The 15,003-nt window shown below is 38.2% G+C and overlaps 1 protein-coding gene across 1 annotated transcript; it reads right to left on the bottom strand.

Moving 5' to 3' along the window:
* Positions 1 to 381: 381 nt before the first annotated feature.
* Positions 382 to 14,676, bottom strand: LOC107590844 (serine/threonine-protein kinase NLK2-like). The gene is made up of 11 exons (XM_016279764.1): positions 14,457 to 14,676; positions 12,522 to 12,830; positions 11,646 to 11,775; positions 11,435 to 11,490; positions 7,245 to 7,420; positions 7,009 to 7,043; positions 6,396 to 6,497; positions 6,197 to 6,283; positions 3,981 to 4,179; positions 3,791 to 3,884; positions 382 to 2,088 (listed from the first exon to the last, which is right to left on the bottom strand). The coding sequence occupies exons 2-11, from the start codon at positions 12,827 to 12,829 to the stop codon at positions 2,040 to 2,042; spliced, it is 1,236 nt and encodes a 411-aa protein (XP_016135250.1). The 5' UTR covers position 12,830; positions 14,457 to 14,676; the 3' UTR covers positions 382 to 2,039.
* Between the last annotated feature and the right edge of the window lie 327 nt (positions 14,677 to 15,003).

Genomic DNA, 15,003 nt, shown 5'->3' with positions numbered 1-15,003 from the left:
ACTTAAGAAACAAAAACTTTCAACCAAAAGCAAAAAAAATAAAAAATACATGGGGGGGGGGGGGGGGCTCCTCCTTAAAAAAAAAATATAGATTTTTGTGTGAATTTGAAGGTTGACTCAGCACTGTCACTATAATGAACTGAATCCATAGTAGAATACTGACAAAAATGCAGGGCTCAACATTAAAGACAGCCCGCTGGCCCAGAACCAGTGTGAGAGAGTTTCGGACTGATTGACTTGAACTTGACTTGTGCATCAAAATGTTATACCTTGTATACTTAGACGCAATGAACTGGAAGTAGTGACAGATATTTTCTTCCATATTTAAATGAAAAAAATTAAAAAAAAAGAAAAAAAAAAAAAAAAGGTAGGGGGGGGGGGGGGGACCCTTCCTATAATGAAATTAAATAGCAACAGCACATTTATAAACATTTCTAAAATAAAACTCCTAATGCACTGCAATTGCAAATCCAAGTGAAGTCCATACACACATGCACTGAGAGACATTATTGATGAGCAATAACTGCCTTGATACATCCAATCGTGCTCTTCGCTTGTGTTGCCACCTGGTGGTAGGAGGCAAACGCTTACAGTACTGGGCATTTTTGAGTATTCGGCTCTGCAATAAACCCAGAGAGCACCAGCGACTGCCTGGACCCACGTCTACAATGTCTACAGTCTAGTCCATATCGTATAATATGAAACCTGAGCTCTAGACGTGTTACTTTTACAAATGAGTCGGGGAGGTTTTGGAGGTATTACACAAACAGCAGCATTTCCCCAACAGCTATCTAATAATTAACCATAAGCCACCGTCTCGACAATCTGCTCTGAAGGAAAAAGAAAAGCAGATGGATTCAGAGAGAGACTGCGGCCCAGTGGAGGAGCTCCACACACACACACACACACACACTTGACGTCATTCGACTGCATTACAGTACATTTTTGATAAACGATTGGGTTCAGTCTATATACACCAGCCCAGTGAGGGCCGGTTGAGGTAATGAAATATTCAAAAAAATAAAATCAAATAAAAATGTACGACACCGCACAGTCCCTAAACTCTCCGAACCTGCACAGTTTTTCAAAAACACACATGGACCAGATGGCTTGCTCATGCCGCCATGAAACCCACGCACCTGGTCCGCCAAACACAAACACCTAACAAGCTGGACAAGACGACAATAAATTAAAAAGAGAAAATAAATAATATTCAATCTATCTTCTATGCCTACAGAGCCTCGCCCAATCAGAGAGCAGGATACTGATATCGATCTCGTTTGGTCCTAGGAGGGGGGCGGGACCTTTGAGAAGATGCTTCAGGTGGGGACGGCACAGTACCTACGTTCCACAGATAAAGACGTACGTACGTCTGTCATCACGAGACGCCGCCATCTCTAAATCTCGAATGCATTTGCTCAGGGTGCTTCATAAGAAATGTTGAGAGGTTCCCCCCAAAAAAGAAGTAGAAAATCTGAGTGATATCGGACAGAAAGCATTCAGCTGAATGAGGAAGCGGTAACAAAATAAGAAGACTTAAGAACTTTTGGTTACCAGAATTTTCAGAATAAAACCTAAGAACCCGCAAAAGGAACACAGTGATAAACGTTTGGAGATACAGCGGCAGATTGAAGATGGCCGCCGGGGCTATGCTATGGACTCGTGGGCACTGTCATCTCATCTGTTAGTGAAATCATGGTCAGCGCAGTCTCGTCATTTGCATTATTCCAGATATCTGTATTGCACAACATTGACGTTGGCTCGTTTAGTCATATTCAACAATCTATTTTCTTTTCTTTTTTTTTATTTCTGTGGAAAAATTCTATTTCCCGTAATCCTCAAGCACACAGTCAGTATAAAAGTGTTCTCAGCAGCATCAAAAGCATTATTCATCAGTGTCGTTTAAGTGGATCTGTTTTTCTGAGAAATCCCCATGTCGAATTGGAATGAGTGCTGAGAGTTCATTCAAAAGCATGTGATCCATATCGTCATCTCCAAAGCATGCTTGCTCCTATGATCCACATTTCCCAGAATCCACCTCATCTCTCTTCTTTCCTTGATACTTTTGAGGAATGCCAGGCTGTGGATCTGATATAAAGAAATAAATGGTTTTACAAGATTGCATAAAAATGGAGGTGATATGGGGTGATACCGGGGGTCATATAGCCTGTTCCTACATTACTTGAAGCTCCTTGATGGCTAATGTCAAAATCGTAATTGCACAATGTGCTAAATGCTAGACTTCATGTTAAATAGGTTAGTACTCAGAGTCTGCACTCAGTTTGTGATATTCCTGTTATACAGTATTTTAGAGTAAACAGTAGGAATGCAACAATACAGTTAACCCAAGGTTCAATAAATACCTCAGTTTTTTTAAACACAGTTTTCACTTTGGTTCTGATGGTTTGGCACAACAGAGTTCTTTTTAGCGATTTTAAATGCTATTTAAAAAAAACAAACTCCAGTATACTTTAAGTAAAACTCCAGGACATTGTTGTACACTGTAGAAAAACATGGATCATCACATGTCTACCTTAAATTTATTTTGAGAGAAGTATTATTTTTATAGATTGGCCATTATTTAGTGCTGTGAACACATGTAATGTCTGTTTCATTCATACTGGATACTAGAGGGTGCCCCTGTGCAGAAAGTCCACATATGCATCACCGAAGAAATAGAGCTCACGACTCCAGGGCTGTGTCCGAAATCGCCCCCTATACCCTCATTCACTATTCCCAACATTAGGTCACTAATTCAGTTCACTAGAAGGAGTGAATGAAAACGACTAGTGAATTCGGACACTGAGTGCACCAGAAGGAATGCCGCTTTTGCATAGTTTGTGCTTGCTGTTTATTAATCATTTGAAACTAGCAAACTAGCAGCTCCAGTAGTAAGATTAAAGGATTTATCTTGAACTCTGTCAAGGAAATTATGTATAAACCCTAATAAAACAATTTAATAATCAATTTATGCCCGTGTTGTACATTATGCTGTACGCCATGGGTGAGCGCTTTGTAAAAATGAACGGATTGATTATTCCGCTGCGGGCGCCATCTTCTGGCGAGATGCGGGAACTCATTCAGCGCGTGACTCTCACGGTGCATTATGGGCATTCTCTAGCCGTTGAGCGTGCACCAGTTGTACACTCGTTTTTGCAGTGCATTGTGGGATTGAATGAGTGCACACGAGAACGTCCACTATGGTTTCGGACACCACTAAAAATGGCCGTTCCCTCAAATAGTGCCCTATTTAAGGGTATAGGGGGCGATTTCAGACACAGCCCAGGAAATACCATACACGTATTTCCTCATCTCAGCGCACGACTCACGGACACACAAACAGAGCCAGTTTGGAGAACAATAAAAAAAAACACGGAAAACGCTCTGATTGGTTGAACTCCTCATCTTTTTCTGTTGCTTGTTTACTGCACGTGGACAGGTCACTGGGTTTTTGCATAGTTTAGAGTGACAAATCGTACCAGCGTACTTTAAGGTCAAAATGCGTACAGGTTGGCAGGTCTGTGTATATTATGGCTTTTTTCCACTGCATGGTACGATAAAATAAATGGGAATTTTCTGAATTTTGAGCAATTTGTTACTGCTTTGTACAAGTTGTTATATTAATTATAATTCAAATGCATTTTTTTTTTTTTTATCAAAATTGTATTGTTGATCATTGTTGAGAGGGGCCCCTTTTGATTAATTCAAAAAAAGGGCAGGGGCTTAATTTTGAGTATATACTGGAAAAAGAGACGAGTTGTCAAAAAACACTTCTTGTTCTTATACTCACCTAATGAAGGTTTTGAAGGCTGCACTCTGGGGATTGATGCACAAAGGCACTCGTTTGCCTTGCTGGTGCTCTGTTATAAAACGATGGATGAGCTCTGAGACGAAGAGAGAAAACAGGTCATCAAAATAGGTCCTTCATGTCAAAAGATGATGGAGATTTAATCGTAAAACAAAGCGCCAGAGTGAGTCACCTTTGCCTTGCCAGACGGAGTGCATGCTCTGCTCATAGTTGTGGCTGAAAGGTCGATCCGCAGGCGGCTCAAAGTCTCGGGTGTACACCCTCCCGCTGGGCACAGAGTAACAGCACTTACACATGCAGGTGTGGTACCGCAGACGACCCTCATCCAAATACGGATGAGACAGAGCGTCACTGCCCGAGATGCGCTTAGCCTATAGATGGAGACACACACACACAGACTATTACCTGAAGAAGAAGAAGAACTGAAGTCATTTTCACTCCAAAATAGTAATAATAATACCAAAAAAAAAAAAAAACACTGTTCAAAAGTATGAGGTCAAGTGTTTTGTTCTTACTTTGAACATTAAATTGACCAAAAGGGACAGTAAAGCCACTTAAATTGTTACAACAGATTTTGAACATATTAAAGGAATACTGAAAAATGTATCCCAGTTTCCATAAAAAATATTAAGCAGTGCAACTATTTTCAACAGTGATGAGACAATAATTAGTTCAAAAGCATATCAGCATATTAGACTGATTTCTGAAGGATCATGCGACATTGAAGACAGGCGTAATGATGCTAAAAATTCAGCTTTACTATCACAGGAATAAATTACACTTTAAAAACCATGCATTCTAAATTGTAATAGTATCAACGATGACATCAATGATGATTCACTATATTCTCATTACTCATACAAAACCATATTAAAAGGCACGATATGTAAGATTTTCGTAATAAAATATCCAAAAACTACGTGCACAGTGTGATATATTTCATGCAGTTGTGTATTTATGTTATCCCAAAAATTCCCAAGGATTTGTAAATCCAGAGAAATTCCCATTTTAAATAATGGCTCGTTGCCTATCAATGATGTAATATCCGCATATCCTCAGTTTCCACTTGTAGAAACGGTGGTGCCTGCGTCCCAATGTGCACACTATCCATCCTAAATTCGATGTGATATTAGTCATTTTCAATACTATTTAGGGTAGATAGTATGCACATTGGGACGCAGGGTATGGCAACACACGGACACAAATGCTGCTGTACAGATAAACTAAATCCACTACGGATGTCGCGAATAAATCGAAAATGAAATGAAAAGTGTTGACCGCAGCATTACATTTAGATCTGCTCAATGTTGCACCATGATTTTTATACGCGTTTTTACAGTGTTGCGCATTATAACCAATCACACACGAGTCCGTTGAGCTTATGAATGCAATGGCCAATCAGAGGCGTTCAGATGAGTTTTTTGTCCACTGCACGCACTCGCTGACTGAATTCAGCTATCGCGCGAATTCTCTCATCATAAACCACTAAGTGCAGATGTACATATGACAGAGATTCATTCATCAAACCGTGTATAGACAGCTTTACTGATTATAACTGGAGTTTTCTGAGAGTGCTTAAACTCGCGCTAGACTTAAGTCAGTCATATGTTCTTTAACAATGTAAATGTTCTTTGCTCACATTCTCTGTATAATTTATTCGCTGTTTGAATAACTGTGGAAGGTACAGGTAATAAAAAAAAAACTTAATGACCTCATCCGTGAAAATCGGCCTTCAAAGCTTCATCAAGCTTCGCCTTTGTTATTGTTTTGAAAATACGACCTCTAGTGGCGAAAAATTACATATTGTGCCTTTGCATCTAAGTAGGAGTTACAAACCAAACAGGAAGCATTTACATATATGTGACCCTGGACCACAAAACCAGTCATAAGGGTCAATTTTTTGAAATTGAGATTTATACATCATCTGAAAGCTGAATAAATAAGCTTTCCATTGCTGTATGGTTTGTTAGGATAGAAGGGTGATGGTGCAAAAATTGTCCAAATGAAGTTCTTAGCAACGCATATTACTAATACTAAGTTTTAATATATTTACAGCAGGAAATTTACAAAATATTTTCATGAAAGATGAACTTTACTTAATATACTAATGATTTTGGCATATAGGAAAATCTATGATTTTGACCCCTACAATGCATTTTTGGCTATTGCTACAAATATATTCGTGCTACTTATGACTGGTTTTGAGCTCCAGGGTCAGATATTTATTTTAACAATGTGCTTTATATGTAAATGTTATAAAATACAACTACAGAAACGTGTATACATCCTCAAAATAACTATTATTTTAAGTATAGGCCATAAATAAATCACACAAAAACATTAGCCAAAATGCAGACAGTTATTGTGATCTAGAAAAGTCATACTCACTGGATCAAAAACTAGCATGCGGCACAAAAGATGAACAGCTTCATGTGTTGCGCCATCTGACAACATGTACAGAACAGACAGCGAGGGCTAAGAGACAGAAAGCACAAATAAACGTTAGAATATTGTATTTGATTTGAGGACAGATTTGTGCATGACATCTTTATGGACTAATAAATCATTGTAAAGGAGGGTACTGAACTGGTTTGTGGGGTCCTCTAAGAATGTGCGCTCGTGCTCCTTCACAGGCGGATGCCATGGCAGAAAGAGGAGGAGTCCCGAGGAGATCAGTGATCAGATCCAACTGAGAGAAAAAGAGAGGAGGAGAAACACTTTAAAATCTAATTTATTAAAAGGACCTAATTTTCAGCAAGATTACAGTGTATATTAAAAATGATTCTTTAATATATAGTAGCGGTACGTAAACGTTTGAGGTCGGTATGACTTCTTAATGTTTTTGGAAAGAAGGCTCTTATGTTCACCAAAGCTGCATTTATTTGATAAAAAAAAATAGCCAGCAATATTTTGAAATATGGTTACAATTTGAAATAACTGTTTTAAATTTGAATATATTTTTACCATTCCTGTGATGGTAAAGCTTAATTTTCATTATTTCATTACTAATTTACAGTCTTCAGTGTCACTTGATCCTTCAGAAATCATCCTAATATGCTGATTTGGTGCTCAAGAAACATTTTTTTAATCCATGTTGAAAACAGCTGTGCTGCTTTCGTTTCTGTAAATGGGATTTTTTTCCGCCCAGATTTCTTTAATAAACAGTCCCCAAACTTTTGAACGGTAGTGTACATTATTACCTGTTGTATGGGGCTCAACATTTTATGTACATTCACTGTATGATATCGGATTTTGGTATTCAAAGCATTTCACAAGTACGACTCCCCCAGCAACAAGAGTAAAAAGTGCCCCAAACAAGATTAAGATTCAGAACATAAGATTAAAGCTTCCCAGGATGATTACAAGGTCAAACATAATCCCATTCTGCAACACACGCATATAACACATCAAACTTTCATCTGTCCTGATTAAATACTCCAGATTCCCAAAATTAAAAAAAAAGAAGAATGTAATCCAAAAGTGACATATGCCCATGTGAACTCACCCCTGAGTATCTGGTAGAGGAACACCTTGATGTGATCGGTGGTGAGAGGCTGAGGGGAAACGATGACTTTATGTAGGTCACTCTGCATGAGCTCAGTGATCACGTATCTACAGACCCAGTTAAGAAAACAACTGACCTGCAAAACACCTACAGCCACAATAACAACTTCTACTATATGCTAGGGCTGCAAAACTATTAATCGCATTCAAAATAAAAGTTTATGTTTACATACTATATGTGTGTGTACTGTGCATATTTATTATGTATATATAAATACATGCACACATATATGTATATATTTTTAAATATATGTATATTTATACTTGTATATAATTTATACTATATATAAATATTTGATATATAAAATTTCCTTTATACATGTATGTGTGTATTTACATATAGGGGTGGGTTCCGTTCACATTTTAACCGGTACGGTACCGGTATCGGTACCAGCATTTACATTTTGAACAATAGGTCCCTACAAACTTTTTCTTTTTTCTTTCCCAGAAATTCTTGTTTAAATTTTTCTGAAAATCAAATGAAGGCATTAAATATTTATTTGAAATCAAATGAAAATTAAACCCTTTTATTTTTTGGCAAACAAACTGAGGTTTACTGTTGAAATTAATACATGGAAGAAAATTTTTGAATATTTCATTAAAACATTTTTAATAGGCTAATAATTGTATTATTTTTTTCTACAATTAAGTGATTAATCTGGTTGTAATATTTATTTTTATAATTTAATTGTTTTATTTAAATTTGATAGAAGATGGAATATTTAAAGATGTACATTATACTGTACAAAAGTAATACAAGAGTAATATATTTCTGTTACATGCTAAACCGTACTTTTATTTTGACAGGTTGCCATGAAGTTTCTGTGTATACAGTATGATGGTGCTAGTTTTTACAAATGAAACGTAAAATTCTCGTGAAGTGACTCTCACAGGAGATTAAGTTTTTGTGTTCATGCCGTCATATAGTGAGACGCAGAGGCCGAAAATCACTGCGAGCCTCACGCGTGCTTCAGTATTTGTGTAGTGAACAAAACCGTGTCTCCGCCATTCATTCATACAGAGGCAAGCGGAACATGCAGGATTTATATTTAAACCGTCTTTTTGCATTTTAATATTCACAGACACCGTTTTCTCAGTAAAACCATATGGCCCTAGAAATGTAACCACACTTCAGAACATTTCGGCTTGCCCTGTGTGTTGTTTGAACAAGTTGCAGGGGTGACCTCACGTCACAGGGTCTCTCTTTCTCTCTGTAGTGTATGCGCCCAGATGCGTTCTCAGGTACCGAAATTTGGCACTGATTGATTTAACGTGAATCGTCGTTAATATTGCAATTCGGTCGGTACCCTTAAAAGCACCGAGTTCGGTACCCAACCCTATTTACACACATATAGTATGTAAACTAGTGCGGTCAAACGATTAATCGCATCCAAAATAAAAGTTTTTGTTTATGTAATATATGTGTGTGCACTGTGTATATTTATTATGTATATATAAATACACAAACATTCAGTGTACAGTTTGAAAATATTTACATGTATATATTTATATAATTTATATTATATATACATTTTCCTTTATACATGTATGTGTGTATTTACATATACATAATAAATATACACAGTACACACATATAGTATGTAAACTAGTGCTGTCAAACAAATAATCACGATTAATCACATCCAAAATAAAAGTTTTTGTTTATGTAATATATGTGTGTGTACTGTGTATATTTATTATGTATATATAAATACACAAACATTCAGTGTACATTTAGAAAATATTTACATAATTTCTATTACATATAAATATTTTATAAATTTTCCTTTATACATGTGTGTATTTACATATACATAATATACACAGTACACACATATAGTATGTAAACTAGTACCGTCAAACAAATAATCGTGATTAATCGCATCCAAAATAAAAGTTTTTGTTTATGTAATATGTGTGTGTACTGTGTATATTTATTATGTATATATAAATACACAAACATTCAGTGTACATTTAGAAAATATTTACATGCATATATTTATATTACATATAAATATTTTATATATACATTTTCCTTTATACATGTATGTGTGTATTTACATACACGTAATAAATAATCACAGTACACACACATATTATGTAAACAAAAACTTTTATTTTGGATGCGATTAATCGTTTTGGAGCCCTAATATTTGTATAATCTATTACTGTGGCAGTGGAATTATTTTAAAGGTTTTCTAGCATTTTGCACTTCCTAACACAGCTACTTTCAAATTTACTCGCCAAGGCTAATTGTCACTTGTATTTGGCGCTTGGCAGGGTGTTAATTTTGGATGTTGGACGCAAACCAGGACATTCATAAATTAATAAGTGCAAAACCAGCTTCACATTATGTTAAACCACAGTTAAAAATAAATACTAGCCTGTGCTGTAAAAATGTATATTATAAAGATTAAAAGTTCCAAATTCTAAGTCCCTGCAAAACAGAAAATACACATACAGTATCTCACAGAAGTGAGTACATCCCTCACATTTTTGTAAATATTTTATTATATCTTTTCATGTGACAAAACTGAAGAAATTACACTTTGCTACAATGTAAAGTAGTGAGTGTACAGCTTGTATAACTCAAAATAACTCAACACACAGCCATTAATGTCTAAACCGTTGGCCACAAAATGAGTACACCCCTAAGTGAAAATGTCCAAATTGGGCCCAAAGTGTCAATATTTTGTGCGCCCACCATTATTTTCCAGCACTGCCTTAACCCTCTTGGGCATGGAGTTCACCAGAGCTTCACAGGTTGCCACTGGAATCCTCTTCCACTCCTCCATGACATCACGCAGCTGGTGGATGTTAGAGACCTTGATATGTTCCATAGGGTTTAGGTCTGGAGACTTGCTTGGCCAATCCATCACCTTTACCCTCAGCTTCTTTAGCACGGCAGTGGTCGTCTTGGAGGTGTGTTTGGGGTTGTTATCATGTTGGAATACTGCCCTGCGGCCCAGTCTCCGAAGGGAGGGGATCATGCTCTGCTTCAGTATGTCACAGTACATGTTGGCATTCATGGTTCCCTCAATGAACTGTAGCTCCCCAGGGCCGGCAGCACTCATGCAGCCCCAGACCATGACACTCCCACCACCATGCTTGACTGTAGGCAAGACACACTTGTCTTTGTACTCCTCACCTGGTTGCCGCCACACACGCTTGACACCATCTGAACCAAATAAGTTTATCTTGGTCTCATCAGACCACAGGACATGGTTCCAGTAATCCATGTCCTTATTTTGCACAGTACAGTATTTTCCTTGACTTCACATGCTTGGGTCATGTTCTGGTCTGCCTTTACTCCATGTCTCCCACTTTCACATTGATAACAAAGTACAACACTGATAGACATGCAAATACAGCTACTGCGGTTTAACGTTATACCATCTGCCGCATGATATATACCGTCAAACACTCCTAATGGAAACAAATCAACTACTTAAAGGGATAGTTCACTTAAAAATAAAAATTCTGTCATAATTTACTCACCTTCAAGTTGTTTCAAACTTGTATGAGTGTCTTTCTTCTGCTGAACACAAAAGATGATATTTTGAAAAATGTGGGTAACCTAACAGTTGCCGGAAACCATTGACTTCTATTGTATTGTTTTCCCATAATATGGAAGTCAATGGCTGTCAGCAACTGTTTGTTTCCCAACATTCTTCAAAACATCTTTTGTGTTCAGCAGAAAAAAAGAAGCTCACACAGGTTTAGAACAACTTTCTTCAGATGAACACAGATGAAGACAATCCAACTCTGAAGACACTGATGCATCATCTGGGGTCATATGTCTTACCATTGTGTTTCTTTGTGTGGTTTTTTTAAGCATCAGCTTTCGGGGTCCTGTACACTTGCATTATATGGACCAAAAAAAAAAAGTCATACATCTGATCTGGAATGGCATGAGCACAAATAAATAATGAAAGAATTTTCATTTTTGAGTGGAACACCCCTTGAATCCCCTTAGTACTGAGGCACGAAGAGAATAAAATAATAAAGATAAAAAGTATCAGAGGGGAACAACTTCAGGTGAAGCATGAGTCTGAAGGATACATCTCCTCAAAGCAGTCGATTTGTGGAGGTTGGAGAATGTCAAGGGCAGACAGCACCTACCAAAGCAAATTCCCATCATTACAAAAAACATGCAATGCAAAGCTCCAAAACTGAAAACACACACACACACACACACACTGTCTTTCACAATAAACCCATTCTCTCTTTTTATGCCCACCCATGCATGCAAGCTTCCACCCGCAAAACTTACATTGTCATGTTTAAAGAAACACAGCATCCGGAGTTCCCTGAACACACGTTTGCAGGAGACCAGGTTCTGGAAGACATTCGGCATTTTCTTCAGAGCCACCTTACGTCCATCCCGAGGGTCCGTCACAGACCTATCAATGCAAATGGATAGCCAGAGTGTGTAATATAACACCACTGCCAAAACTTTGGGATTTGGTCAAATTTTAATTAAACTTTAAAACGCATTGAAAAATAATTTTTAAATTGTAAACATATTTTACAATATGACTGTTCTTACTGCATTTGTAATCAAATAAATGCTGCCAAGGTGAGACTTTAAAAAATATTTTTTTTTTACAGATGCCAAACTTTTGAATGGTAGTGTAACAACATGACAGACGGTCATCTTAAATCAGTGTGCTAAGATGACAGCGGGACTTACCAGACCACCCCAAATGCACCATAACCGATAGGCCGATCAGGCTCCATTTCAGCAGGACTTGGAACCTCACTTGCTGGGTTACTGTGAGGTTGTGGGATGGCCGCACCTCCGCCTGCACTGCCCCCGAGAGACGCCGGGTGTCTGGGAGTCCCAGCGGGAGCGTTGGGTCCAGTCGGATTTGGTGTTGCGCTGAGGCCCGTTGAGGTAGTGCCGGTCGTGGTGTTCACACAAAAATACTTGTGGCCTAAGTCTGATCCAGGGAACAAGTTACCACACACTGTTGGCCTATTTTACAATATGACTGTTCTTACTGCATTTGTAATCAAATAAATGCTGCCAAGGTGAGACTTTAAAAAATATTTTTTTTTTTACAGATGCCAAACTTTTGAATGGTAGTGTAACAACATGACAGACGGTCATCTTAAATCAGTGTGCTAAGATGACAGCGGGACTTACCAGACCACCCCAAATGCACCATAACCGATAGGCCGATCAGGCTCCATTTCAGCAGGACTTGGAACCTCACTTGCTGGGTTACTGTGAGGTTGTGGGATGGCCGCACCTCCGCCTGCACTGCCCCCGAGAGACGCCGGGTGTCTGGGAGTCCCAGCGGGAGCGTTGGGTCCAGTCGGATTTGGTGTTGCGCTGAGGCCCGTTGAGGTAGTGCCGGTCGTGGTGTTCACACAAAAATACTTGTGGCCTAAGTCTGATCCAGGGAACAAGTTACCACACACTGTTGGCCGAGAGGATCCATGGAAAGCCATCCTATATGATAAACACAGGTGAGGAATTGACATTAAAGCGATTATCCACCAAAACAATAACAATTCGGTCAGCATCTGAAGAATGCTGATAACCAGACGGCTTCAGTTCTCATCGACTTCTATGGTATTTTTTGTCCATACAATGGAAGTCAATGGGAACCGAAACGGTTTAGTTACCAACATACAGTAAAATATACATTAAATTGTAAAAATAAAGCCATACAGATCTGGAGTGACATGAAGGCGACTAAAGTATGACAGAATTTTCGCTTTAAGTGAACTATCCCTTTAAATTGATTACCTGCAGTCCTAAAATTTCTATAAACACAAATTTCTTATTTGAGACCAAACTATGTACCAAACTGACAGAAAATCCTGGCAAATGTACTAGCCAAAGCTAATTTTCACTTGTATTTGGCGCTTGGCAAGGTGTTAATTCTGGACCCTGGATGCAAACCAGGACATTCGTAACAAATTAATAAGTGCAAAAACAGCTTCATATTATGCTAAACTTGAGATGTACCAAAATGACAGAAAATTCCCACTAAATTTTCATGGAACACAAAAGGAATAAACCAGGCATCATCCATTGAATCTCAGTTAGATGCCATTCATCAGTTTGCAACATCAGTTCTCATGTGTGTCATAACCAAACTCTGTGAATATGCCTTTTATTTTTGCTTGCTCCTTATACAAAGTTATCATATGACTTGAGAATATAGGGTAGAAATAGCTCTTGTCATTTTGGGGGCTTAAAAGTTGTGGTCGCATTAAAGTTTTAAATGACACGTTATAATTTTTAAATGTATGTGTTATATAAATGTAACTATTCCTTTCAACGATGTTGTCTGAATAGCCTGGTCATTTGTTAAGGTGAAGACTTCCTCAACAGTTAACCAGTCCAAAAAGAATTAGGTATAAATAAATAACAAAATATTGAACCTAAGCACATAGGTACATATTAGGAAATATAAGTTGTTGAGCCAGTGTTTACTTCCTGCAGCCGCATTGCAACAGTGCAGCTCACTCAGAAACATTACTAGACCAAATGTACTTTAGTCATGTGCTCGGTCGGTGGTCTGACAGCACATTTCTCTGTTATATCAGTGTGAATAGCCTGCAAAAACTTGTGCTTGCAACACGTCTGTTAAGTTCACATCAGTCTTGTTCCTCATCTTTGTTCGCAAGCTGCTCTTTCCTCTATAAACACAAGCTAACAAGCTACCCTTCAATGACACAACTCGCTACAAGGTTAATATTTAAGCTGCTATTAGCCCTTCCACATACCACAGCAGCCCATATCTCAATCCTCTACATTTTTTGTTTTGTTTGATAGAATTTCAAGCCAGTTAACTCTAATAATAATGTAGCTAACGCGACCTCACCGGCTGTTAACTTAACGTTACCTCCGGCTAGCTAGCTAATTAATCTGCTCCGTGACCTATATATGATGTTTATATGCACAAACGGTCCATTTCAGAGCGAGAATAACAACATAACGTGAATATAACCCAACATAATGCACACAGAAAAGGAAAGGTGAGCTGTAACTCGTGGTAAAGGCCGATCATGTCGGTTTATTGGCTGCAGATGTTTGTAAAGTGTTAGCTTCAGCACAGCGGCTAACCTCTCGGAGCTGATGGCAGCGGCGGCGGAGCTCAGATCTTCATGACGGACGCATTTCTGCTCGCTTTAAATCCTTCTGCTGCAGCCGACTCCAACCCTGGACTGTCTCGCCGTGTTCCTCTCTCTCTCTGATCTGGAAATCAGCTGTTGGAATTAGCGGTGGAGAGCGAGAAGGAGGAGTTGGAAGTGGGGGATGGAGTGAGAGAAAGGAGGGATGAGTGTGTGGGGGAGGGGAGGACCACCGGTGTAAACAATGCGAGGGACGCGGTTTAACCATTCACTGTCTTCTGCTGATTATACTCTCACCCTGCTTTACAGGAATAGGGCACAAATTGCAGAACCTGAAACTTTTTTTCTTTAAAAAAATTAAAAAGGTCAATGAAAGCAGGTGCTTCACCTTCAGGAGATAGTAGTTTTAAGAGGTTTACTAGAAACCATGCACAATTATCATCACTCGTTTTTGTGTTAATTTATTTTTATTTTATTTTTATATACATGTATAGGCTATATATATATATATATATATATATATATATATATATATATAT

Source organism: Sinocyclocheilus grahami, unplaced genomic scaffold (assembly GCF_001515645.1).
Source record: "Sinocyclocheilus grahami isolate Dianchi unplaced genomic scaffold, SAMN03320097.WGS_v1.1 scaffold133.1, whole genome shotgun sequence".
Classification (NCBI taxonomy): domain Eukaryota; kingdom Metazoa; phylum Chordata; class Actinopteri; order Cypriniformes; family Cyprinidae; genus Sinocyclocheilus; species Sinocyclocheilus grahami.
This window is presented reverse-complemented; position numbering and strand designations above follow the sequence as displayed.